The sequence below is a fragment of the Gracilinanus agilis genome, chromosome 2 (assembly GCF_016433145.1).
Source record: "Gracilinanus agilis isolate LMUSP501 chromosome 2, AgileGrace, whole genome shotgun sequence".
NCBI lineage: Eukaryota > Metazoa > Chordata > Mammalia > Didelphimorphia > Didelphidae > Gracilinanus > Gracilinanus agilis.
The window spans coordinates 34,276,617-34,303,462 of NC_058131.1; the positions used below are offsets into that span (position 1 = coordinate 34,276,617).

The following is a 26,846-nucleotide window of genomic DNA, read 5'->3' on the forward strand; positions in this document are numbered from 1 at the left end:
TTCTAGGCTGGGACTTCCATGAGTGAAGGAGCAAGTCCAGAGAGCCAGCAGAGATGCGAGTCCTATGGCTGAGGAGCTGAAGCAGAAGGGGGCAGAGCGAAGGGCTCCCAGGGGAATTCAAAATATTTTGGGGACACTGTTGTAGAAACTGAATCTCCTACCTGGGTGAACATAGAAATAGCATGAAAAAAAAATTGTAGCTGGGGAGACAACTTCCAAACATTCCCCACGTGCCCCCAAGTCTTCCAAAGATCCTGAAATGTATGCAGAGGGGTGGCCCAGTGGATAGGGTGCTGCAGGGCCTGCAATCAGGAAGATCCCAGGTTCAAGTCTGGTCTCAGACACTTACTGGCCTGTTTCCTCATCTGTCAAATGAGCTGGAGAAGGAAATGACCAGCCGCCCTCTCCACGATCTTTGCCAAGAGAACCCCAAATGGGAGGATGAAGAGTCGGCCGCACCGAGACTAGCTCAGCACCACAAGATGGAGCAGACGTGCATTTAGATGGCTGGCCAGGCGGCATTTCGGAGCCTGAGCCGGCCGCGGGCACTCCTGTTCCTTCAAGCCCTCTTTGGTCTCTGCTAATCCCTCCTGCGGCAGGAGCCGGGGAGATTTCTTCCAGCACATTCTGCGAATGCCTCGTTTGCTGCACACGACTTTGCATGCTGGTCTTGGGCACGTCGATGTGGGCTCCTCGGCCCTGGGGCCCTTCCCGTGCTTCCATGACCTCGGCCAGCAGCAGCGTGATGGCAGCGAGGGGCGAGACGGGCACGCACTGGGCACTGTGAGATGATTTCATCCCAGTCCTGAGCAGCGCTCTTCTGGGTGCCTCGATTCCCCCCCTTGGTTTGGCCTGTGAGCTGCTTCAGACCACATTCTCCACCGGCCCAACACTGGGAAGGCCTTTGGGGCTGGAGTCCTCCAGGCGGCTGACCTGCCAGTCTCTGGGTTTCCTCCCCCCTCAGCTCACCTCTGCTTGGTCTAATCACCAAAGGTGAGAGCGCCTCGAATCCTGGGAGCTCCTAAGCCTCGTGTGCTAGAGGGGGTGAAGCCACTGACCGCCCCCCCTGCTGTGATGGGACAGGCACACTAGGAGGCGGCACAGGAAGTGACGCGCAAGAGACCCCTTTAGAAAGAGAGCTGAGTGAGTCGGGGGGGGCTTCTGGTCCTGGAGGAGGGCTGGCTGGGACCTTCTTGGAATTCCACGTGCTCAGTGTAAGACGGAAGCTTTGCTTCATTCACCTCCGTCCCTCTGACTCTGGGCTTGGGTTAATTAGATCTACCTGGATTTACCTACTGTGTTAGAGTCTTATTTCCTCTACCTCTTCTTAATTGTAAATAAACTTCCATAACAATCAATTTTGACTTGAGATTATTCTAAATTGAGGATTGATCACTGTTCAATCCTTGGGCAACCATCTTTAACATATTCGACCCCAAACCTATTTTCCCCCTTACAGCTCTCAGGAAAGCACCGACTATCCCTCTGTGCTGGAGGCTGGGGGCACCCTGGGGAGAGAGCAGAAGAGCAAGCCGCCTGGTCCCACCCTGAGCCTGCTCTCTGCCCCCCAGCCCGCTGGGCTCCCCAGCAGCAGCAACAACAAAGGATCGAGTCCTTAGCCGAGTAAATCACAATGCAGCACCCACTGGGGCTCGTCCTTCCCTTTTCAGGGCGAACCTGCCTGAGGAAATGGCTTGGAAGCTTTTAGCAGAGAACAGAACCAACAGAGGGGCCACACTTAAAGCAGAAATTTATTAAAAGCCGTTCTAGTGTTTTCAGAAAAATGTACAGAATACTTAACGTTCAGGCAGCAGAATCCGTAAAAGTGCTTTGTGGGAAGCCACGGCTTGCTTCAAAGGCTGTTTCTCCAGTTTGACACTTTTTGATCTGGAAATCATACACTAGCGTGACAACAATCACCTTGAGCTAATTATCCCCTTCTCCACACCTGTGCCGACCCCACGCTGCCGGGGGAGTGCCACAGAAATCAGTAGAAAGAATCCTCTGTGATGTGATAACAAATGCAAAAGTATTTACAGGAGCTATAGAAAAAGCTGTCCGAGTCCTAGTAGGGGTGTCCACCAGGCGGCCAGACAAAAGCCTCCCTAGCTTCGGAGGGTGGCCAGTCGGGACTGCATGGCTTCCAGATCATCTTCCTCCTCTTCTTCCTCAGCCGCCGCTGTGGCCCCCAGAAGCTCGGGCTCAGGAAGATCATCCGTGACTTTGCTGGGTGCTTTGCCCAAGGCCCCTAAAAAGGAAAGAGGTTTAGGTGCCCAACTGGGTCAAAGATGGGAAATGAGGAAGCGCGAGCTAGCCAGGAGGCTGGGCAAGGGGAAAAGAACAGCATTACCTGCTGTGATCTCAAAGAGAATCTTGTCAATCTCCATTTCTGCTGCTTCCTCCATTTCTTCCTGATCGTCCATGCTTTCAAAAGTGTCTTCTAGCATTTCCTCTATGATCCCCGCCTAAACACCGGAGAAAGTTCCTTACCCAATAGCTCGGGAAGGGCCTGGCCGGACGGTGCAGAGAGCTCGTCCTCCCGGCCAGTCATGCCTTTAAACCTCAGAGGTCTCGATCTCACAAATGAGACCCTCCGCAGGTCTAACACTCCAAATTACCGCAAAGGATCCAAAGGGAGAAGGGGGGTCCCGCAGAGACCAGTAAAATGCTAGAAATCCCCTGCTCGAGTCCATCCTGACAAGAAGTCAGCATGGAGCTGTTACCCTTTCTTATCACGGGAGTGAGCTTTTTTGTTATCCCATTTGATCCTCACAACCCTAAAAGGTAGTTATGGATGAAAAAAACCAGAGTCTAAAAGAGCCTAAGTGACTTGTCCAAGGTCACACATCTAGGAAGGCAGAATTCACATGTGGAAGCAGGCTGGAAGAATAAGAGGCTAGTTAAGATGATAAGAGCTTTCAAGATTCCAACAGAGAAGAAAAGGGACCCCAGAACGTTCAGAAGTAAAGCCTCGAAGACAAGTATGTCATTGAGCACAATTTCAACTACAATTCCTAGAAGAGATAAAAGAGTTTTAAAATGTTTCTATAAATGAAATTAAGAGTACTAGAGGAAAAAAAATGGAAAAGAAAGGAAAGCTATAGAAGAAGTAAATGGAAAAAGAAGAGTTTGGCACACAAAACTTTAGCCAAGCAACTAATTCTTAGAAAATCAGACCAGACCAAATAGGAGCCAACAACCCCATGAGAAAATAAGAAATGGTAAAACAAAGTCAAAAGACTAAAAAGGAAGAAACAGTAAGATACCTTATAGTAAAACAGATGAACTAGAAAACGGATTAGGGAGAAAAAAAAAAAATTAAAGCCCTGGGCTGCCTCAATGCTCAGGGAATCTGATATCTTCAAAGTGGGCCTATGTGCCCCACTCTGGTCCATATGCCTGGGGTGACCTGGGGCAAATGACTTCCCTTTCTGGATCTACTTCTTCCTGGGCAGACTCAGGGCACTGGACTAGATGACCTTTAAGGTCCTGTCCAATTCTAGAATCCATCAACCAGCGCTTATCAGATGCCTCTTCCAGGCACCATGCTGAACGCTGAAGATGCAAAGAAAGACAAGAGACAATCCCTGCCCTCGGAGCTCGGCCTAGAAGGCGAGGTGACATGCAAGTGACTGGACCAACGAGACAGAGCCAAGGCCTGCTGGAGGGAACCAACCAAGGAAAGGCATTAAAGGGGCCTGGGGGACAGCTGCTCACAAAAGGGGGGACTTTAGCTAAGGATTAACAAGGAAGTCCAGGTTGATTAGAGCCAGAGGGCTAAGTGGAAAGAAGGGACCCATGAGTCGCCCCTAAAGAGAAGGCTTCTAGCCATAGGATAGTCCAAATCCAGAGCTTCCAGGCCAAAGTGAAAGAATTCAAGGAGCCAAGGAATGGAGAGCTTCGAATATGATATTCCAGAAGGCAAAGGATATACATTCCAACAAAGAGTAGAAACCTTCAAGGAAAGAAAGCAGACTCTCCAAGCGTCCCAGATTTAAAAACCAGAGCTGTAGAGAGACACAAGTCTACAATAAGAAGGGACTGAACAAGGACCATAAAGCTGCTGCCATTCAAAGATCCCCGAGTTCTGAGAGGGGTTCGGTTAGGTCTTACTTTCCTCAGGAGATGAGAGCAGGGAAGAGGAAAGGAAGGTCGAAGATATTCTCTCACACAATCAGTGTCCAAGTAGATGTACAAGGAGGGGGAGACAGAGCCGAAGCCACACCAACGCAAACACATTTTATTCAACGGGGAAGCAGGAAGAGAAAGGGGAGATGAAGGGAAGAATTAGTCCTAAGGAAAATTAACTAACTAAGGAGGTACAAAACTAGTTAGAACCCTTTTTGAGGCAGCAAGGAATGGAAATGTGAGGGAGTGAGCGGCAACAATGACCAGTGACTGAAGGAGTTAGACATTTGATGGAATACTACTGGACATGTAAGAAATGATGAAGAGGAAGATTTGTATAAACTGAGGCAGAGTGAAATGATCAGAAATTAGAAAATAATTTACATAATCATAGCAGTATGGTAAAGGCAAACAACTTTGAAAGAGTGAGAATTCTTATCAGTATAATGGCCAATCATGAGTCCAGGAAACTAATGATGAAACATGCTATTCATATGATAGAAAAATAAGAAATATTTTGGGGGCAGCTACATGATTCAGTGGACAGAGCAAGAGCTAGAGACATGAGGTCCTGGGTTCAAGTCTGACCTCAGACACTTCTTAGCTGGGTGACCCTGGGCAAGTCACTTAACCCCCATTGCCTAGCCCTACCACTTTTCTGTCTTAAGGCAAAAATTAAGGGTTAGAAAAAATGGTCCCCCCCCCCTTTCCCTTTTTACCAATAAGAAAAATTTATTTTGCTCAACTATGCATATTTATATTAAGGACTCTTTTTTGGGTGTAGGGAGTGGTAATGAGGGTTAGACTTGTGAAAGCCTGTCCTGGGTGGGCAGGGCCAGAAAAGAGGAGGCATACATGGGAGATGTTCAAAGTGGTGAAGGTGGGCACCCTGGCTTTAAACCTGACCCACCTGAAAAGGCCTCCAGTTCTTCGTCATTAGATAGGATGTCTGCTCTTGTTTTATGTTATTATCATTCAGCCATTTCAGTTGTCTGACTGTTCAAGACCTCACTGGGGGTTTTCTAGGCAAAGATACTGGAGAGGTTTGCTCTTTCTGTCTCCAGCTCACAACAGGGTCAAATGACTTGTCCAGGGCCACACAGCTAGGAAGTGTCTGAAGCTAGATTGGAAGTCAGGTTTTCCGGACTCCAGGTCTGCCACTGTCTCTAATGTACCACCCTGGCTGACCTCTTGTTTTTAGAAAAAGATTGTTTATTAGATGTAGGAGAGGTCCATTTATTCCTATGCTTTCAAATGTTTTTTAACAGAAACGGGTTTGTTAGAGGACTCTATTTATGGTCTTGCATTGCTACTCTAAATCTCAACAGCGTATAGTATGTGTTAGATCTGCTCCTATTGGCCCCTCCATGTTTACGCTTTTCCTTCTCCTGGGCCCGGCACTTGGCTCCGTGTGTCTCCCTTGCCCGTGTGACTGGTCAGCAGCACCTCACCTTCATCATCTCTTTGGACAGGTCCCTCATGGTGGCCTGGATCTCTGGGATCTTCACCAGGCTCTGCATGGCCCGCATCACTTCCGTGCTCTTCTGCAAGGAGCCGGCCACTCGAAGGACAGCTGGAAGGGGAAAGGGTTCCGTAAGCGCGGATGGACACGGGCCTAGGAAGGAGGCGGCCCAGCCAACCCCAGGGACAAGGGGGGCAAATACTGCTCTTCCCCTCATGGAGGCTGTTTCTATGGGGCAGTTTTACTCCCTTTTGGCAGCAGTCAGCCAAATAGAAAGAGAATCGGGAGGGCGCGGCGTCCTGAAAACCTAGGAAGAGACCCCCAAGAAGATAATTACGCCAAAGGCTGCGCAGAAGTCAAGAAAGACGAAGATGGAGGAAAAAGCCACTGGGCTCGGCAACTGGAGCGGGCAGCTGAATCTGCAGAGGAGGCCGGAAACCAGAACACAGAGCCGAGCAGCGAGTGAGGTAGAGACGGAGGAGACGCTGGGAGCCTCGATTGTGCCAGCGACCAGGGAGGGTTGCAAAGACAAGGCGGCCACAGCCCATCTGGGTACGTTCATGCAGGGAGAGTCACGTCTGCCCCCAAACAAAAATGGCTCTAACAAGTCATGCCTGGCCTGCGGGGCTGGATCTCCAAGGGGGCCGGGCCAAAGCCACCAGCGGCTGCCACAGGTGACCTTGAGTGCCCCGAGGAGCCGTGCTCAGCTCGGAGAGGGCAAAGAGGTGGCAGAATGGGGGAAGACTGGGGTTAGGAGAGCTCCATGGCTGGCCATTACCAGAAGGCGGGGATTACACTCAGGGTCAGGCCATGCCTGCCAGGCTACTGCTTTAAAGGATACTCAATTTCCTTCCCCAAAGGATAGAGAAGCAAAATCGTTCTCTAGCCCCTAAATTTAAAAATATAGCAAAGATAAAAAGCTTGTATTGATTAAAAAAAAAAGAGGGAATAGAAAAATAAATCACATGTAAAATGTATTATTAATAAGAACAAGAAAGAAGGAAAAAGAAAACATTTAGGTAAATACAGAACAATTTGTAGATTTTTAAATAGTCTACTGAAAGAAGCAAGGGAGGGAAGATTTGGTAAAAGACACAGAAATAAAGATGCATCATTAAATGTAAAAGGACATCCTTTCAGAGATATTTAGAAAAGAAGGGGGAAACTGATCCTTAAAAATGTCTATTTGAAAACATCAACAGTCTGTGATTTAATTGGTGTGAGCACTATTCCCTCCACTGTAGGGCAAAGCCTCCAGCTTAGATTCAACAGTTTTCAAGAGTTCCTGTGGCAAAAAACAATGGCACTATCATTCCACTATGGACTGTAACAAATGACAAATACCAAGATACGCCTGAATTCGATCAAATACTAGAAACAATTTAATTAACAGAATCAAGGACAATAATAATAATAGCTGACAATTCTATAGTGTTTTACAAGGTTTGGGAATGCTTTGCAAATATTATTTCATTTGGACTCCTCAACAACTTCACAAGGAGGCAGGTGCTGTTATTATCCCCATTTTACTGATGAGAACACTAAGGCAAAGAGAAGTTAAATGACTTGCCTAGAGTCACACTCCTAGTGTCTGAAGCTAGATTTGAACTCGGGTCTTCCTGACTCCAGGTCCAGCCCACTTATCCCATTGTGCTATCTAGAAGTCTGTTTTCTTCCCTCTCCAAAACACTGAACTTTCCTCAAAAATTCATATTATCCTGGAAAAGATGTAACACCTGAGGTCAAAGATGACATGCCAATACTTTTCACAGATCACCCAAGCGGAGGCCTGCAGCCAGCACGCTTCAAGGAGACTAAGGAAAATGGCTACTAGACCTCATAATTAGGCAAGGAAAGAGACACTGAAGGCATGATTGGGGACACGGTACTAGCAACGAAGCCACACACTAGACCTGAAGCAAGGAAAGCACATACACCAAGGGGCAAATATTCTGTCATTGAAAACGTGAGAGAAAAAAAGCAAATGAAGCATTTAACCAAAGGATTAAAGGAGAAAGCCGATAAAAAGTCTCAAACTTTTTAATAAGATTTAAACATTAAAGAAAAAAAAGCAGAGATAAATTATAAACAACAACAACAACAAAAACTGAGTAGGGCAGGTAGGCGGTACAGTGGATAGAACACCAGCCCCAGAGACAGGAGGTCCTGGGTTCAAATCTGGCCTCAGACACTTCCTAGCTGTGTGACCCTGAGTAAGTCACTTAACCCTGACTGCCTAGCTTTGGTCTCTTCAGTCTTAGAACTGATGCTAAGGCAAAAGGTAAGGGTTAAAAATTCTTTTGAAATAAAATAATGGCTAAAGTTCATGCTTACATAGAACTTAAAGTTTTACCTAACAGGTGAAACCCTCAAGAGAGCTTAAATTATTGATACAAAAATCACCCAAGTAGCGAGCTCAGAGACAAAATTAAAAAACTAGCCCAATCCTCAACTCTATCAACATGTCTTACATTTTGGGCATATATAAAGGAAACAAAAGATACAGACCTCTAGCCAGTCTACCCAGAAATCAAGAATTCTCAGTGCTGTTGCACAAGAGAAAGCTTTTTCATTCTTATAAATCACTATACCTCAAGATTAAAAATGGGACTGAAAATGTCTTCAGAAATCTCATTTGCTTAAACTTGGCAAATTACTACAAAAGAATGAAAGAGCCTGAAACAAATGGGAGAAATAAAGAGAATTAAATAAACTCAATACAAACAACCCTCGGAGGTCAGAGGGCTGAATTATCCCAAGTGTATTAAGAATGAAGAATTCCAGCATCTTTGAAAGCACTGAAAATAGCGTAAGATAAAAAATATCCCTGCACATTTTGAAGAACGGTGCCAAAAATCAAATAAAATTCTACTGTAAAAGAAAATAACTGCCTAATATCCCTAAAGCATATGGATGCTAAAAAACACCCCTAAAAACTTACAGATTATATAAATGTGTAAAAAATTTAATTCAATTAGGAGGCAGATGAATTTGATTTGGGAGTTTGCACAGTGTTTTCAATGATCAGAAGCATCAGCAACATCTGTGGAAAGTGCAAAAAAGAGTTGATCGTTGGCCGCTGAGCCTCACAACAACCAACCACATAGACTTGGGCTGCTTGTCCGTTGGCAGGATTGTCCTGAGACTTTTCTTAGCTGTGGGGCCCTGGGCACATCCCTTTTGACACTCGCTCTGGACAGAGCTCTTTCCTCTACTACACTCGGAGCTCCCTGAGAGCAAGCGCTGATTATTATACCTTCCTTGGTACACCCAGCATTTAGCTCAAAGACAGGAACAATACAGCTGGCCCTTCAGAAGTGCCTGCAGATGCTGACCTGCTCTAGTAGGAGTTTCCTCATCCCAGAGCTTCCCTTGTAAATGAAATCAGAGGTCATATATAGGCCCTTGTTTTCCCCACTTAGAGAATTCACTCCTCATGAACAAAAGGAATCCTAACAACAAATTCCTTCTATGACATAAACATGGTTTCATTATCAAAACCAGAAAGTATGAAAAAGCACAAATGGATTCATATCAGAAATGAAAGGCTGGTCTCCAATAGGAGGAAACCCCAAGCATAACCGACCATATCCCTGTCAAGAACGACAAAAATCATAATATGTCAAGAGATGCAGAAAATTTTTTTTGACAAAATATAACACTCATCCCTAATAAAAATTCCCCAAATTACAGGGATAAAAGGAGCTTTTTAAAAATGGTAAGTAGTAGGGGGCAGCTGGGTAGCTCAGTGGATTGAGAGTCAGGCCTAGAGACAGGAGGTCCTGGGTTCAAATCCGGCCTCAGACACTTCCCAGCTGTGTGACCCTGGGCAAGTCACTTGACCCCCATGGCCCACCCTTCCCACTCTTCCACCTATGAGCCAATACACAGAAGTTAAGGGTTTAAAATTTTTAAAAAAATGGTAAGTAGTATTTATCTAAAGCCAAGTGGCCAGCATGATCTATAATGGGGATAAATGTGAATGAAGCCTTCCCAATTAGATCAGGTGAAGCAAGGAGGTCCCATCACTCCCATTATTCAATACTGTATTAGAAATGCTAGCCATAGAATAAAACAAGAAGAAATCACAGGAATAAAAACAGGCAAGGAGGAAACAAAACTGTCAATCTTTGCAGATGATATGATAGTAAAGAGAACCCTAGATGATCAACTAAAAACTAAGTGAAACAGTAACTTCAGCAAAATTCCAGGCCATGAAATAAACCTCATAAGTCATCAGCATTTCTATATATTGCCAACAAAACACAGCAGGAGACAGAAATAGAAATTCTATCTAAAATAGCTGCAAACAATAGAAAATATAGAAGTCTACTACCTGCCAAGACACACATACACTATATGAACACGATTTCAAAATATTCATCACATAAGTACAGATTGAAGTAACCGGAGAAATACTAATTGCTCATGGGCAAGCCAAGCTTATAAAAATGGCAATACTACTTAAATCAATTTACTTACTTGGTGCCATACCAATCAAAGCACCAAAGAATTCTAGAACTAGGAAAAAATAACAAAATTCATCTTGAGAAACAAAAAAAAAAAATCAATAAAAATGTGAAGTACTCAGATTCAAACAATACTATAAAGCTGTAATCAAGACAATTTAGTACCAGATAAAAAAAGACAGTGGTTAATCAATCGAACAGATTAGATAAACAATATAGAGAAAGAAACAAGCACAGTAATGTAGTGTTTGATAAATCTAGAAATTCCAAATAATTAGGCAAGAACTCACAATCTGACAAAAACTGCTGAGATAACCAGAAAAGTAGTTTGGCAGAACAATATACCAAGATAAACTCAAAATGGATACTTAATTTAGACATGACATCATAATCATAAGTAAATTAGTGGAACATGGAAGAAATTTTCCACTAGATCTATATAGAGATAAGTTCATGACTAAACAAGAAATAGAGGTGTTATTGGGAAATAAAACGATTAATACGGATTACAAAATACTAAAAAGCTTTTGCACAAAACCAAAGCAGCTAATATAAGAAGGAAAGTAGGAGGCTCAGGGGGGAAAATGCAGCACATTTCTCAAGATAAAGGTCTCATTTCCCAATTATATGGGGAACTGAATCCAATTTTTAAGAATGAGAGTTGGAGGCAGCTAGTGGCTCAGTAGAGATCCAGGCCTGGAAATGGGAGTCCCAGGTTCAGATCTGGCTTCAGACCCTTCCTAGCTGTGTGATCTAGGGCAAGTCACTTGACCCCCATTGCCTAGCCCTTACCATCTGCTTGTCTGCTTTGGAACCAATACATAGTATTAATTATAGGGGAAAATTAAGGGTTTAAAAAATAAAAATAGAATGAAAACCATTCTCCAAGTGATAAATGGTCAAGGCATATGACAGAAAAGGAGAAGGGCAAACACTGGAAGGTGTGTTGAAAGGAAATTCTTCATTCTCTATTTTGAGTTAATCAACCAAAAACTTAAAAATAATACTCCTACTTGAAAGAACATCATCCACATTCAGAGGAAAAATGTGGGAGCAGAAACACAGAATAAAGACAGCTACTTGATCACATGGGTCAATGGGGAAATGACTGGGGAGGTGGACTCTAAAATGATGGATCACCCTAGGGGAGTGATGGGCAAACTATTCCCTGAGGCCCAGATCCAGGCCATAATTTCCCCATCACTGCCTTAAGCAATTCCCTAATCACTATGCCCCCACATTTAGATGTAGTGATTAGGGAATTGCTTAAGGCAGTGATAGGCAAACTACAGGACTGGGTCTGGGCCTCAGGGAATAGTTTGCCTATCACTGCCCTAGTGCAACTATCAATATAGAAATAAGTCTTGATCAAGGACACATGTAAAACCCAGTGATTGCATGTCAGCTATGGGAGGTGGGAGGTGAGGGAAAGAACATGAATCTTGTAACCATGGGGAAAAATCCCCTAAATTAATTAATTAAATAAAAATGGCAGAAAACAAAAACACCCCTACTTAACACTGGTCTCTTGGAGAGCGCCACCCTTTTAACTCAGTCAGAAGCTTGTGAATCTTTTGATAAGAGTTTACACCTTCAGAGGTGACAGGTATGGATCCCAAATTTGTGAATCCTGTGATCAGAGCTGACACCTTCAGAGGATGGGGTGTGAATCCCACAGACATGGCCCCAGGGCAGTGCTAGACAATTTGGAAACTGTGATGATTGGTCCCTGTGACAAGGAGTCACCATAAAAGCAAGTGGAGAACTCCCTCAAAGGAGATTATCTTTGAGAAGATAGACTGAAGAGATTCTCTTCCAGAGTCTTCAAGGGAGCTTTGCTGGAGACTGCAGCTTGGATCCTGGGCTTGGAGCTCAGCTTCAACTTAGACTCTGACTCCTGAACTACCTCCTTGGATGAGTGAAAGGCTTTCCTAGTTTCCTAAGAGACTAGCTGAAAGACCTCTGATCAAGACAATGATCCATGACAATTCCAAAAAACTCATGATGAAAAATGCCATCTGTGTAAATGGAATTAGCTCACCCTCAGTCATTCTTTAGACTTTAGCCACCAGGAATAATGTCGCCCCACCCAACTTAGAATTAAGTGGGGAGGGGGAGGTCTGTGACCCTGACCTTCTCCATGAAACAAAAGCCCATCTTTTTTTTAATTATTATTATTTTTTAAAAATCCTTACCTTCTGTCTTGAAATTAACATTGTGTATTGGCTCTAAGGCAGAAGAGTGGTAAGGGCTAGGCAACGGGGCTTAAGTGACCTGCCCAGGGTCACACAGCTAGGAAGTATCTGAGGTCAGATTTGAACCCAGGACCTCAGATCTCTAAGCTTGGCTCTCAATCCATTGAGCCACCCAGCTGCCCCTCTTTCCCCCATTCTTTTTAATATTAGGAGTCTTCCAGTAGTTTATTTCTTTTTTAAACTCTTATCTTCTGTCTTAAATTGATATTAAGTACTGGTTCCAATGCAGAAGAATGGTAAGGGTTAGGTAACGGGTTAAGTGACTTGCTCTGGGTCACACTGCTGGGAGGCCAGATTTGAAATCAGGACCTCCCGGCTCCAGGCTTGGCTCTATCCACTGAGCCACCTAACTGCCTTCAGTATTTCTTTAAATGACTGGAGTCATAAAACAACAGTACAGTCCCTGAAGAAATAAACATGAGGATCAGAGGGCCATGGAAAGGTATATGGTGTACACAAACACACTACAACACATTTTTCAGAAGAGAATCTGAGTAAAGGATGTCATCAGTGGAGGATCCAAAAAGAAGATGGACTGGGATCCATTTGATGTGAAGAGAAACTGAGACAGATTTTCAGCCCTTTGGCCAGGCCCCCTATGACAGACAAGAGTCATTCTCTAAGAGGTGGTTTTCATTGACCAAGACAACACAGACAATGATGAGTTCAGAGAAGCAACTGAGTATTTAAGAGTTAAAATTTCACAAATCTAGTTTCAGATAAACTGATTTACCCATGCTTCCCATACTATATATTTGCAAAGTGGACTTTCTGAACCCAAGTTTAAGAGTTTATATTAATTCTCAGTGAATTCTATCTTCTTAGATTCAGGCCAATGCTCCAGGCCTGTTGGGATCTCTGAAGATCCCGCTCTGGGACGCTGTTTTAGCCTAGCTTCTTGGTTTTATATCATCTGAAAATTTTTCAAGCACAACTTAGGAGACACACCTGGTCCAAATTCTGTCTCAGATACTTTGCAAAACTTAAAAGTGCTATGTAAATGCTAGCTAATTATTATTATTATTATTACTTACTAGCTGTGTCATCAGGGCAAATCATTTAATCTTTTAGTGCCTCAGTATCCTCATCTGTAAAAGAGAGAATATAGGTTTGGTCCCTTGGCAAGCCAAGCAATAAGATCAAGAAGGAAAGTCAGAACAGCTGACTCAAATACTTTTGTGGCTATGTCAGAAGAATGCCAGCAGCCCAACTTAGGTTTCTTATCCAGGCTGTCCTTCATTTTAATTCTACTACAATTTAACTCAGCCAAACTAAAAACCTCCCAGAAATAGCTATTTGTATCCCACTGCATACCTCTGTCCAGTCACTTAAAGCACTCAGGGAACACTAGTATAACAAGCATGTCTATAAACCTACCACTGAATGTGAGACAAAGGGAAAGAAATGATACTTAAGGAATAACCAAAAAGGCAACAGATAATGTATTAGAGATGCTCCCATTTGGAACAGACACACAGACATAGGCATAGCCAAGCACACACCAGAGATATTCTAGAGGCAATAACATAAGAATGCTTAGCTACCATCAGGATTGAATTGGTCAAAGACATATTCACAAACTATTTCTGTTGCCAAAGTCAACTCAAAACCGTTTTGTCAACTCTTGATAATAAAAGCAGATACTAAATGCCAATATATGTATTTTACTGCTCCTATAGTGTTTATCTCTAATGATGTTGCTCTTGAACAAAAAGAAAAAAATATGCAATGTACTAAAGTGATTTTCATTTTATTTAATATTCCAAATGGAGCTGCAATCTCACTGATGTGGGTATATCTCTCTATCTCTGAATTTGCATGGGTTACCCATGAAACATGCAAATAATTCTCTGGTTATTTCTTTTCTTTTCTTTTCTTTTCCTTAAAGGCAATGGGGGTCAAGTGACTTGCCCCGGGTCACACAGCTGGGACTGAGGCCAGCTTTGAACCCAGGACCTCCCGTCTCTAACCCCAACTCTCAATCCACTGAGCTACCCAGCTGCCCCCAATTCTCTGGTTATTTCTTGCTACAGACAGCCTACTTCCTTTTCCCATCATCAAGGTTGTCATCTCTCTCTGATAATATTCTTTCATTGCTTCTCCTATGTAATTCTTCATTAGTCATCTTGTTGCAGCCAATTGACACCCATGATGAACCTCTTCATTATCTACTGGGCAACCCATGAAACACTTTAACTTTTGGAGAGGATGGTGCTCCATGTAGAAGAATACTGTTATTAAAAAGATGGACCAGGTTTTCAGGGAAAAACTTGGGAATCATTCAAGTCAATGCCCTAAGGACAAACCAACCCATTGTATTATTGGAAGTTTTGGGGTCCTTGAACTACATTTCCCATGCCCATTGGCTTCCTGTCCTTATGCGATGACGCAGACAGAAGGATAAAAACTGAGGGCTGGGGTTGGACTTCCTCTTTGCTTCCTATCCAGCAGCATGGCAGGAGGTACAGTGCGTCTTTTAAACTGACTAAGCTAGCATGGAACGTGGCTTCATTTTCTATTGACTACTAATAAATCTCTAAAATCATAATATCTTTAAAGTTATCCTTTTATATTAATTTTACTTTTTTATACCACTCTCCTCTGCTTGTTTAATACTGGGTTCATTGTCCATCTACTGATATGTATCCAAGATACACATACCAATGAACTAGTTCTATAGATTGTCCATCCAACATCATAGCCTAGACCAGTGCTGGGCAAACTTTTTAAAGAGGGGCCAAAGGAAAGGAAATGCTCGTCTGTCAGTCTGTTTCTAAGGCAACTCTTTCGAAGTTTCATTGTATTGTATCCTACTCATTGTATTCGTCAGATTAGGAAGAATGTCTTGTGGCCTGATAGAACATTTCAGGGGGCTGCATCTGGCCCGCAGGCTGTAGTCTGCCCATCACTGTCCTATACAATAGCTTGTCTTCATCCACTTGGTTCTTCCTGTGTAGAGAGTTAGGCCAAACTCCATGGAGTGGTTATGGATCTTATTTGGGGGACTCTGCAAAGTTCCAAGGCTTAATATAATGTCATCTACAAAAAGAAGCATCTGAAGGACCTTCCCATCTAGACCCAATATCTCTTCCATTTGGACGACTGCTCCTCCATGTAACCTCCATGAAAGGAGCAAAGACCTTGGGGAACAAGCAACTTTCTGACACCTCTTTTAAGGAATCATGTTTTTACTTATATATGGGCAACTCCTTGTGAAAGAGAGCTTTTAAGTCCCTGTTTTCCTCTAGTCAATCAACTATTTCTTATGGTCAATGAACAATAAGTATGTAGTCTATGGTAGAATCTCTGTCTCACAAAAGTCTGCCTATTCTCTCCTAATACCCTCAACAAGGACAACTTACAACAAGTACTACTCAGTTCATGCCCTTAAAGAGATCAAGGAAAAAGGAGCTCTATGGACAAAAGTATTTATAGCAGCTCTTTTTTGAGGTGGCAAAAAAATAGAAACTATAAAAGGATTCTTATCATGTAAGGAACGACTAAATAAGCTGTGGTATGTGAAAGCCATGGAATGATGAAAATGATGGTTTCAGAAAAACCTGGGAATACTTATACAGACAGACAGACACAGACAAACACACACGTGCGCGCACGCACTCACTCTCTTATATGCACACATACCCATATATAATACATGTACGTTGCAAAATGAAGTGAGCAGAATAGAGGTAAAAGTAACATTATGAAAATGGTCACTAAGACTTAGTAATTCTTAGTAATTCTGATATCCAAAGGATTCATTATGAAAAATTCTATCAACCTCCAGACAGAACTGATAAGACTCAAAGTGCAGACTAGGGCCTGTTTTTTCCTCTGTATTTTTCTTGCCTTTTTTGAGAACATGGCTAATGCAGAAATATGTTTAGCACAACTATTCATACATTATAATGGAATATGAAGACATAAAAAAAATAAAACATAACAAGGATGCCTTTCTTGGGCACAAAAATCATTCCCTTAGAAATGTTGTAAAGAATGGAAAGCAGACATATGGGTCAGTGTTATTGTTATGTTGGTCATCTTTTTCAGTAATAAATAATATTTGGTATCTTCCTTACTTATAGTAAGTACATTTGGCATCTTTCTTTCTTATAGTAACTACATTCATGTCAGATTTATAAAAAGTGAAAAAGGATCCATATATGCAAAAGAATTTATAGTAGCTCTTTTTGTAATGGCAAAGAACAGGATTCTAAGGGGATGCAATAACTGGGGAATGGCTAAGTAATTTATATGCAACAGTATATTATTGTGCCACAAGAAATGAGCAAAGAAAGAGATGGATTTAGAGAATCTTGGGAAGATTTACACAAACTGATACAGAATGAAGTGGGCAAAAAAACAGAACAATAATACTGTAAAGACCCAAATAGATTTTAAGGACTGAAGAATGACTAACCACAATTCCAGAGATTGATTATGAAGCCTACTACTACTCATTTCCTGGCAGAAAGATGGATTCAAGCTGCATCATAAGAGGCACAGTTTCAGGTGTGGACAATGTAGGTATTTGTTTTGCTTGAACATGCATAGTTGTTACAATGATTTTTTTTAAATTTTATTTTAAACCCTTAACTTTTGTGTATTGACTTATAGGTGGAAGAGTGGTAAGGGTAGGCAATGGGGGGTCAAGTGACTTGCCCAGGGTCACACAGCTGGGAAGTGTCTGAGGCAGGATTTGAACCTAGGACCTCCCGTCTCTAGGCCTGGCTCTCAATCCACTGAGCTACCCAGCTGCCCCCCTGTTACAAGGATTTTGTTTCTCTCTCTCTCTCTCTCTCTTTTTTTTTTTTAGACCCTTAACTTCGGTGTATTGTCTCATAGGTGGAAGAGTGGTAAGGGTGGGCAATGGGGGTCAAGTGACCTGCCCAGGGTCACACAGCTGGGAAGTGGCTGAGGCCGGGTTTGAACCTAGGACCTCTCGTCTCTAGGCCTGACTCTCACTCCACTGAGCTACCCAGCTGCCCCTCATTTTTTTTCATTTAAGTTGGGGATGGGGTATGTAAGAGTTAAATTAATGTAATAATATTTTAAGTATTATTTTTTAAAGTTTATTATCTGACAAAATAGAACCATGTGACTAAGTTTTCTACCTGCTCAAAATGCCTGCTCCACCAAAGCCGCTCTCAGGAAGGAAAAGAATGCAAGACATGGAACTCCACCCAATTTATGTCCTGTCTACATCAGCACGTAATGACAGGAAGTGAGTAGGGTTCTGGGAATCATAGTTTTTACTGGGGATTGTAGTTTTTAGGGTAACATATTCCAATTACACAGGTAGAATGAAGAAAAAATAAATGCTTGTTAACTGAAAAATAAAATTAACTAAGAATGTAAAGCTTGTAAGAATGCTTAAAAAACTTTAGCAAAAAATTAAAATGAAAGCCTCCCACAGTACCATCAACCAAGAGAGGAAAGGAGTAAAAACCACTGTTGAGAATTCTACTAGGAAACCAAGGGGCTTGGCCCCCAAAGTGAAAGAATTAGCCTAGTGCTGTAGTTCTTACCCAGTTGGTTCTTCATGCCCATGAGAACAGAATTCATATGTGCCTTTGATGCATACAGTTTGCTCACAGCCTTTTTTGATCTGATCATCTCCTTGGCTAGAATCACACAGACATCCTTCTGGCCTTTTTTGGCAGCATCCTTCACAGATCGCTTCACTTTTTCTTCTTCTCTCTGTATATCTGAATTTTGAATGAAATAGAAACACCTAAATCAGAGGCTGATGGTAGAGAATATTGCTGACACTGAAATCCGTCATTTCTTATTGTGGTCTGTACTTTCAGAATCAGTACATAAATATATAGAAACAAATATACAATACCATGACATAAAAGCATACAATTTTAATGTTTTTAATCCTATTATTAGCCTTTGACAATTTTCAGATTTGCCTTCATGTATCCTAACCCAATAGTTTTGGCACCAATTCCAAAGAATAGAAAAGCTATGAAAATCCCCAAACTACTAGAAATTGAATGAGAAGACAATCAGTAATGGTCAGTAATGATGTATGAATGTTGACTGTCTAAGGAACTGTGAGTCTCATTGCTTTTATAAAGACACCTCATATATTTCTCCATTTAAATCTATATATAATCTTCTAGGCGGTTAAAGCTTCAAAGGACCTTAGTAATCATGTTCCAGAATTTTATGGAGTTTGAAGGGACTTCAACAGCGACCTGGTTCATCTTGTAGGCAAAATGAATCTCCATTATAACACAGCAAACAAATCCTGGAGAGATATTTCCTGAGGCAGGAGGCCCCTCACCATCCTGGCTACCCCTTGGATACTCTCGAGGTTAGATCTCAAACTGTGATACTCAGAACTAATCACAACATTGCAAATATAACCTGACCAAGGCACAGGTCATTTGATCTAACTCCATAATTTTACAGAGGAGAAAACTGAGACTCAGAAGTCAGGTGACTTGGTTAAGGTCACATGACTACAAATGGAAAGATCAAGACATGAACTCAGATCTTTTAACTTCAAGTTCAGGGCCCTTTCTAGAAGAAACACCACCTGGTAACATCTGAGTACCAACAACAGTCTATGTGAGGGTCTACATCTATTTTAATTTCTAGTATTTATATAGCACTTCAAGGTTGGTGAAACACTTAATATGTTATCTCATGACCTTATTTGAAAGTAGGAGATATTATTGTCAAACTCTTTTCCCCTTTTACAGATGAAGAAACTGGGGCAAACAGGAGCTAAGTGACTTGCCCAGGTTCACAGAACCAGTAACTGTTTTGAGGCAGGTTTCAAACTCAGTTCTTCCTGACCCCCTCTATCCACTATATCACTTTCCCTCTGACCAATAATATGGTAGTTAGGCTGTTGAGAGATCTTAGGAAACTTGAGTTCAAGGTCCTACCGATGTATCAACAATACCCCTTAAGGCAGCATTTAAAATGGGCCTTAATGGATTTGATTACATAAAGTTCTACTTTACAAAAACACTATAATCATGACAAAAAGAAAAAGAATTGATTAGAAAACTATATAAATATGATAAAACTTTAATATCTAAAATTTACCTAGGCAAAAAATACATGGATATTCACTGAATAAATGGCCAAAGGATGAAACCAATATACAAAAGCAGATATATACTAGTGGATTACATAATTTGAAAAAATGATCAACCTATTAGGCCTCAGAAATGCAAATTAAAACAATTCCAACACAGTACATGTCATACTAGCCAAATTGGCAAAAATAATTAAGTGACAAGACTTGATTACAGTGAAAATATGCAGAAAAAAGATATCCAAATGATGATGGAAGAAATGCAAACTGATAGAGAATATTTTTGGAGGACAATCAGATAATATATACATGAGTCATAAAAATGACCATACCCAACATTGACCTAATCCCTGCATTACTGGGAATACACTGAGCATTTTAAAGCCTTATAAAGAAAAAAAATCTATTTAAAAAATATATTAAGGATCAACATTTGTTACTGCAAAGAAATGGAAAAAAAATGTAAATGAGTCAGTTAGCAAATGGCTGAAGTAGCTAAGGTATATGTGGGAGATTGATTAAATTCAAACCAGGGACTAGGAATTCCCCTTCCTATTAATCTAATCAACCAGGGACTTAGAGGTCCTTTGAGATATGCAAGGATACACATGCCCACAATGAAAGGAAGTTGAAACCAAAGAGACAGGAAATTGATCCCAAAGCCACACACCCCCCCAACTCCCTTTCCAGGCAAATTAAGAACTAAGATTGGTTCTTGAGATGTGATGTGGGAGAGTTAGTGGGTGGAGAAAAGGCATTTTCAGAGGGTTGAACACACATTCTTCCATTGGTGCCACTCTTGCTGGACATATTCTTGTGCTGGTAACTCTTGCTGAAGGGAGATGCTCACTCTGGGGACTCTTGCTGAAGAGACTCTCGCAGACTTCTGATTGGAGATTGGAACCTGAAGGCTCCCAAGGGTATTTAGCTAAACTGCTCCCTACCTCTTTCCTACATTTCCCTCTCTTTACTATCTCTACTTTGATTAAACTGAATTGTTAAGGCTACTAACAGACTCATAATTTAATTTTTATTTAGTTTTAATTATTACAATTTGGCAGCCTTTTAACTATTATATATGAATGTAATTTACCACCATCAAAAATGATAAATGAAGACTATCAAGATATTTAGAATAAAACAGGAAACAAGGAGAAATAAAGTATGAGAAAAAAACAGAATACACAATGACTACAACTATGCAGAGATTAATTTAAGAAGGAATAGAAATGTGGAGGGATAAGAGAGGAAGTATGTTTGGCTCAGGAAACTCATCCCCAAGAACTATAGACCGAACTTTGCAGAGGCTGTGATGAAGTTAAGTTGGGAGCACCTCTCATATCTCAACAGAGGAGAAATGATCCCTTCATACAAAAGAGATATTATACAGTATTTGACAACATCCCAAATCTTTCTCTTACCAACTATGTGTACATATAAAGGAAGAAGACAGTTTGCTAATGAAATTATTTTTCTTGGGTACTTTGAAGAAATATGGCTCTTCATGGACATAACATGATATGGGAGGGCTACAACTGAGGCATGAAACACAGTGGAACAAACACCTCACTTCCAGGTAGATATTCCCTCCTATCTATCTGTGTGACCTTGGGCCAACTCCCTCAAGCCCTTGGACTATTTCTTTTCTTTTTAACCCTTATCTTCTGTCTTAGAATCCATATTATGTCTTGGTTCCAAGGCAGAAGAGCTGTAAGGCTAGGCAATGGGGGTTATATGACTTGCTCAGGGTCACAGAGCTAAGAAGTGGTCACACAGATCATAGAATAAAAAGGGGCATCACTACTTTATAGTCACGGGTTTAGCTGATCCTTTCTTTTTCTCCCTTTTGTCTTCTCATCCTCAGAGAAATTTAGCTCCATTTATTTCCTGTACCCCACCTCAATGCCCATGAACTTAAGACAATAAAACTCAAAGATGACCAAAGAAGGGCTTTGTTGGTCTGGAGCCAAGAGACCTTCAAGCAAAGAGCCAAGGAGCTTCACTGGAAAATTAGGAAACATGTCGAGAAGAAACTGATTTCAGTTCATTTATACGGCTGGTGTAGTACCAGTATTCTAAGTGGCTACAACTGTCTGAGGGCTACAAGAATGAACCCTGAAATCTGGATCATCACAATTCCAATTATTACCAATCTGCAGTCCACAATGTAACATTCTTCTCTTCGAGCCTGGCTAATCCAGCCTCTTTGAAAGTATTGCCCCTCAAACCAATATAATAAAAATGACAATTCTACCTAAATTTATTTCAACTAGAAAACACTTTTCACACAAATAAAGTCAGAAAAAACTGCTCCTACAGCTTGAAACCTATCATGTCATGTTTCCCTACGATCATGGTTGTTCTGTTTCCACAAGTCACAAAGGAAATTTTGTCTCATTACTTTATTTCTTTTTTAAACCTTTAACTTCCATGTATTGGCTCCTAGGTGGAAGAGTGGTAAGGGTGGGCAATGGGGGTCAAGTGACTTGCCCAGGGTCACACAGCTGGGAAGTGTCTGAGGCCGGATTTGAACCTAGGACTTCCCATCTCTAGGCCTGACTCTCAATCCACTGAGCTACCCAGCTGCCCTGTCTCATTACTTTATAAAGAGCTAATCGTGCAGTAGAAACAGCAAGTTTGGAAAAATAAAGCTGATCATAGGCTAGCATCAGTAAAAGGTGGAGGGAATAAACATTTATATAACATCTTCTATGTGTGAGATGCTTTACAAATATTCTCATGTGCTCCAACAACCCTGAGACGGAAGGAAGGTAAGTGCTGTGATTCTGTCTGTTTTATAGGTGAGGAAGCTTCCTACAATAGGAAGGGCATGAAGAATGGGAGAAAGGATTTAGGATATCCCAATGAGAAGGAACAGCATCAACAAAGGTACATTCCACTGTTAGCCTTGTAGAACTCCCTATTGCCTGTAGCATCAAAGAGAATTTCTTTCAGCTCCCTCTAACCTACCTCTCTACACTCTTATTTCACACAACACTAATTGCTGAGGCACTCTACATCGTAGCCAAAATGGTCTACTTTCTGTTCCCCAAACTCAACATGCTCCAAATGCCTGAAATTAGGTGGTTACATTTGTTTTGGACGTATAGGAGTTTTTCCTTCTTTCTCTATTCAAGTGAATATACTAAGGAATATTGACACTAAAAATTAATTTAAACAATGTCAGAATTTCTTCCCTTTTAATAATCTATTCAACCATAAATTAAATATTTCTACTTAATGATAGTACTATTTTTATTTGATCTTTTATAGTGCTAAGTTTAGGACCTATTTTAAAAAAAAAAACTTTCCTCAAAACAACTGTGTGATGCAGATATTATCAGCAATATTACCGATGAGGAAACAGAGGTATCATAGAAATTAATGTGTAAATATTATAGAAGAACCAGAAACCTTCATTATTGATACCATTTTCACCTATTACAAGGACCCTCAGTTTCAGAGCCATGTATAGTTATTTTTATATATAGATGAAAACTCCTTGTCTGACAATTTTGTTCAAATAGCTCTGATTCTATAGCAGTAAATCTATTTTCACAGCATGGCCAATGGTACAATAATGTAATCAAATTATATAATATTACAATGACTAAATTTAAAGATGATTAAGTTTTTAATAGTATTAGAACGTTCTCTAACCTCTTACCAAGTTTTTAATTAGAGGCTTAAGAATACTCCCCCCCAAAAGGATTCTGTATAGATAGTATCAAGGATACTCCTAATCCAAGGCATATTTCCAACTCCTATCCATTTCTATTCAGTGAACCAATTTTTTAAAGGAAACATTTGGGATATATTGAGCCTGATTTATTCAAGCCTTTTTTTTTAATCTCAAGATTTTTGCAGCCATGAATATGATAACATCAGCTTCACAAGCCCAGGATGGGGAGGCCTGATAGCAAGTTATCTTTCTTTTTTTTTTTGTTAATTTTTTTCAAGCCAACTACAAGCTCAATAAGTCAGCAGTGTGTGGCAGCCAAAAAAGTCAATTCTACCTTGAGCTCTGGGAGAAGCATCAGTTTCAGGAAGAAGGTGAGAGTCCCTCTGTATGCTGCCTATCAGACCTCTGGAGAACTGTATTCAGGACTGGGTACAATCATTTAAGAAGGACAATGATAAGGAGGGAACCAGGGACATTTAGCCTAAAGAAAAGAAGATGTAGATCAAATATAATTGTCTCCAAGTATCTGAAGGGCTGTTGAGGAAAATAGATTTTAATGCTGTATTATTTGATTACTGTTAAAATGTAATAATCCCGCAGAGCCAGGAGAACATTGTACACAGAGACTGACGCATTGTAGCACAATCGAATGTAATAGACTTTTCTACTAGCAGCCATGCAATGATCCAGGACAATCTAGAGAACTTATGAGAAAGAACACCATTCACATCCAGAGAAAGAACTGTGGAAATGGAAATGCTTTAGAAAAATATGTGATCCATCACGTAGTACGGTAGGGATATGATTGGGGTTTTGGTATTAAAAGATCGCTCTAGTGCAGATATGAATAACAAGGAAATAGGTTTTGAATAATGATACGTGGATAACCCAGTGGAACTGCTTGTCAGCTTTGGGAAAGGGGGGGAGGGGATCATAAATCATGTAACCATGGAAAAATATTCTAAATTTAAAAAAAAAGAGAGAAAAAAAGTAATATTCCCTTTTTCTGATCTCTTCCCACCTTTCCACTTAGCTTTTTGAGAGGCCTCATTCTAGCAAAGGGATGTGATCACATTCCAGCCTCTCCTAGGGCCCAGGATAGCCAACTCTCAGCTAGTCCTCTTTACCAAGAGTGACTCATGTGTCCTTGTTCCCTTTATCAAAGTCTGGGGTGACCTGGCTCACAAAGGAGAAACTTAACCAGGCAGATCCTGAATGGATTCTTTGCCAAGATGATTAGAGGTGGATGGAATCTCAAGACTAAGCTGCTGTTTGCAGCTTTCACTCAGCCCCAACAGCAGGAGTTGAAAACTCTTAGCTCACCTTATCCTGAAATGTCCACCAATCAGGACTGCCTTTCACTCAGGGGTTCATATGCAAAACTTTTGTCTCTCAGAATTTTACATACACATTGTTGTCACATGGAGAAGGGATTAGACATTTAGTCCTAATGAAAACTGTCCAAAAGCGGTATTTGGCAACCTCAGGAGGTCAGGTTCCCTTAGGTGATCCAGAGGCCTGTCACGTAATAGCAGAAATTCCTTTGAGTAGCTTCTGAGATCCCTTCCATCTCTAAAAACCTGTGAGACTATTATTGTCATTTTTCAAGTCATCTCAGTATTTTATATCTTCTGAGGACATAATAACTTCAAGTTATAACCAAGCTATTATCTATGATAAACTATTTAGGAGCATGTAACTATGATATTCTTTTTTATTCAAATATATTTAGTTTTTTCATTTAAATTCTACAAAAGGCTTACTATTTCTTTATAAAGTTTCTTTTTTCCCTTCTTTTTATCTGTTAGACAAAATTAAAAGCTTCTGAATTTATTTATTTTTTCAATACCCATCATAAAATAAAAAATAATTAAAGTCTAACAAAATACATCTCCAAGTACATTGGCAAAGAATTTTTGCTATTATTATACCAAAATAAAGTATATAAATCAGACTGAAGAATCGGAAAAGGGCAAGATCACTTACCTCTTATTTGCCTGTCAACTACTCTCATTTCTTTTCTGATCTTCAACGACCATTCATTGACCTGAAGGGGGAAAAAATTGTCATGAGATGCTAAAACTTGGCAATTCATTAATTTTTAAAAACTGAATATAAAGATTAAATTTTTTGCATGAAAATGGCCCTACGGGTAGCACGTATACCTAAAGCTCTTTTTCCTGGTACCTTCTTTTTCATTCATCTGATAGGCACAAAACCCAAAATGGATTAATGGGCTATAAGAGACACAAAACTTTGACTCAATCCTAGAACACTGTTCCTTTTTAAATACCAGAAAAGTTTTTCAAGCAATCTTGGACTTAGAACTAGGAGGAATCTTGTAAGTTATCTAGCCCATCTAGTCCTTCACTTTACAGGTAAGTAAACTGATGCCCAAAGAGGTTAACTGATTGCCCAAGGTTCGACAAGTGCCAGAACTAGGATTTAAACCTAGGCCTTCTGACTTAAGAGCAATTAAGTCACTGAGGAAATCCCAAATCAAAAGAACTCTGAGATTATACCACATTCCATGGATTAACAAACAGGACAGAAGAATGGCTAAGCCTTTATTGGACAGAGCTACTACCATGCTACTGCCCACCCCTGGGAAGCCCACCTAGAACTTTCTCCTTGACCCCCTTAGCCAATGGCTGGGGCCTGCCTCTCCTCACAACTATTTCAGGAAAATCCAGCCATACTCACTTTACTCCCTCCTCTGCACTGGCCCCTTGCCGTGAACCTCAATGCCTCTGGTCAAAACAACTCTGCCTCAGTGTCAGAATGGAGTATGTCATGGCACTCACATTCAATGGCTTCCCCCACCATCCCTCTAACTTCCAAGGTGTCCCTTACTTGATAGCCTCAAGGTATGAAAGGAGCCATGCATGTTGAGATGAGAACAATATTTTTGTTTTCCCAGACTTTCTTTAGTACAAAGGGGGGAAGAGACAAAGTGTTCCTTCCTGGCTTCCATTCCCCTGTGTATGTGTGTGCTGTGTTTTCAATTAGGATAAGCTCCTTAGGGGCAGAAACCATCTTTGCTTTTGCATTTGTATCTCCAACTCTGCATATAGCAAAGGTTTAATACATTCTTTTCCATTCATTCATTCATTCATTCGTTCGTTCGTTCGTTCGTTCGTTCGTTCGTTCAGGAAAGCCATTTTTGAATTATGCTAAGAAAATGGCTAAACTGTCCCAACCATGTCATCTGATACACGTTAAAGACTAATAGTAAAAGACAGTAGCACTTTCTGTGGTAGCAAAGAAACAGAAACAAAGTAGATACTTATCATCTAGGGAATTACTAAATAAATGATGGCACATAATATAATATAACGGACTATTATTGTGCCACAAGAAACAGTGTATATGAAGAATTGAGAGAAGCATGAAAGACATGTCCAAACCAATGAAGAGGGGGCTAAACAGAGCCAGGAAAACCATCTATGCAAAAACTCTGTGAAAATGGAAAGAACATCCATTACAATGAAACCTCATGCCGTGTAATTACAGTAACAGACGGATCAAGTTTAATTCAGAAAAAAAGATGAGCAAATTCACCTCTCCACTCCCTTCTCATTTGTGGAGCTGGGGACCAACAGGCACAGAATACTGCGTATGTGCTCCAGGTATTGAGTAGCTTTGCTTCCCCCCCAACATTCAAATTTTTTTTTTTTTTGGTGGGGGTGGGGGTGTTACAAGAGATAGCTCCCTTGGAGATAAAAAAAGGGAAGAGATCTCTTCAAAAGGGGCAGAGATGCAGAAACTAAAAAAAAAAAAAGGACTAAAA

The 26,846-nt window shown here is 41.0% G+C and overlaps 1 protein-coding gene across 3 annotated transcripts in view; it reads right to left on the reverse strand.

Annotated features, from left to right (window-relative positions):
* Positions 1 to 1,733: 1,733 nt before the first annotated feature.
* LOC123236690 (charged multivesicular body protein 3) overlaps positions 1,734 to 26,846 on the reverse strand; it is a 31,382-nt gene continuing 6,269 nt past the window's right edge. For 2 of the 3 annotated variants that reach the window (XM_044663072.1, XM_044663074.1), the window contains exons 2-6: positions 25,043 to 25,103; positions 17,843 to 18,022; positions 5,580 to 5,701; positions 2,351 to 2,465; positions 1,734 to 2,248 (exon numbers count right to left, since the gene is read on the reverse strand). In XM_044663072.1, the coding sequence (XP_044519007.1) occupies positions 2,106 to 2,248; positions 2,351 to 2,465; positions 5,580 to 5,701; positions 17,843 to 18,022; positions 25,043 to 25,103 (621 nt within the window). In that variant the 3' untranslated portion in view covers positions 1,734 to 2,105. Of the gene's footprint in view, positions 2,249 to 2,350; positions 2,466 to 5,579; positions 5,702 to 17,842; positions 18,023 to 25,042; positions 25,104 to 25,759; positions 25,853 to 26,846 lie in introns of those variants that run through there. The other variant, XM_044663073.1, reaches the window with a different exon arrangement.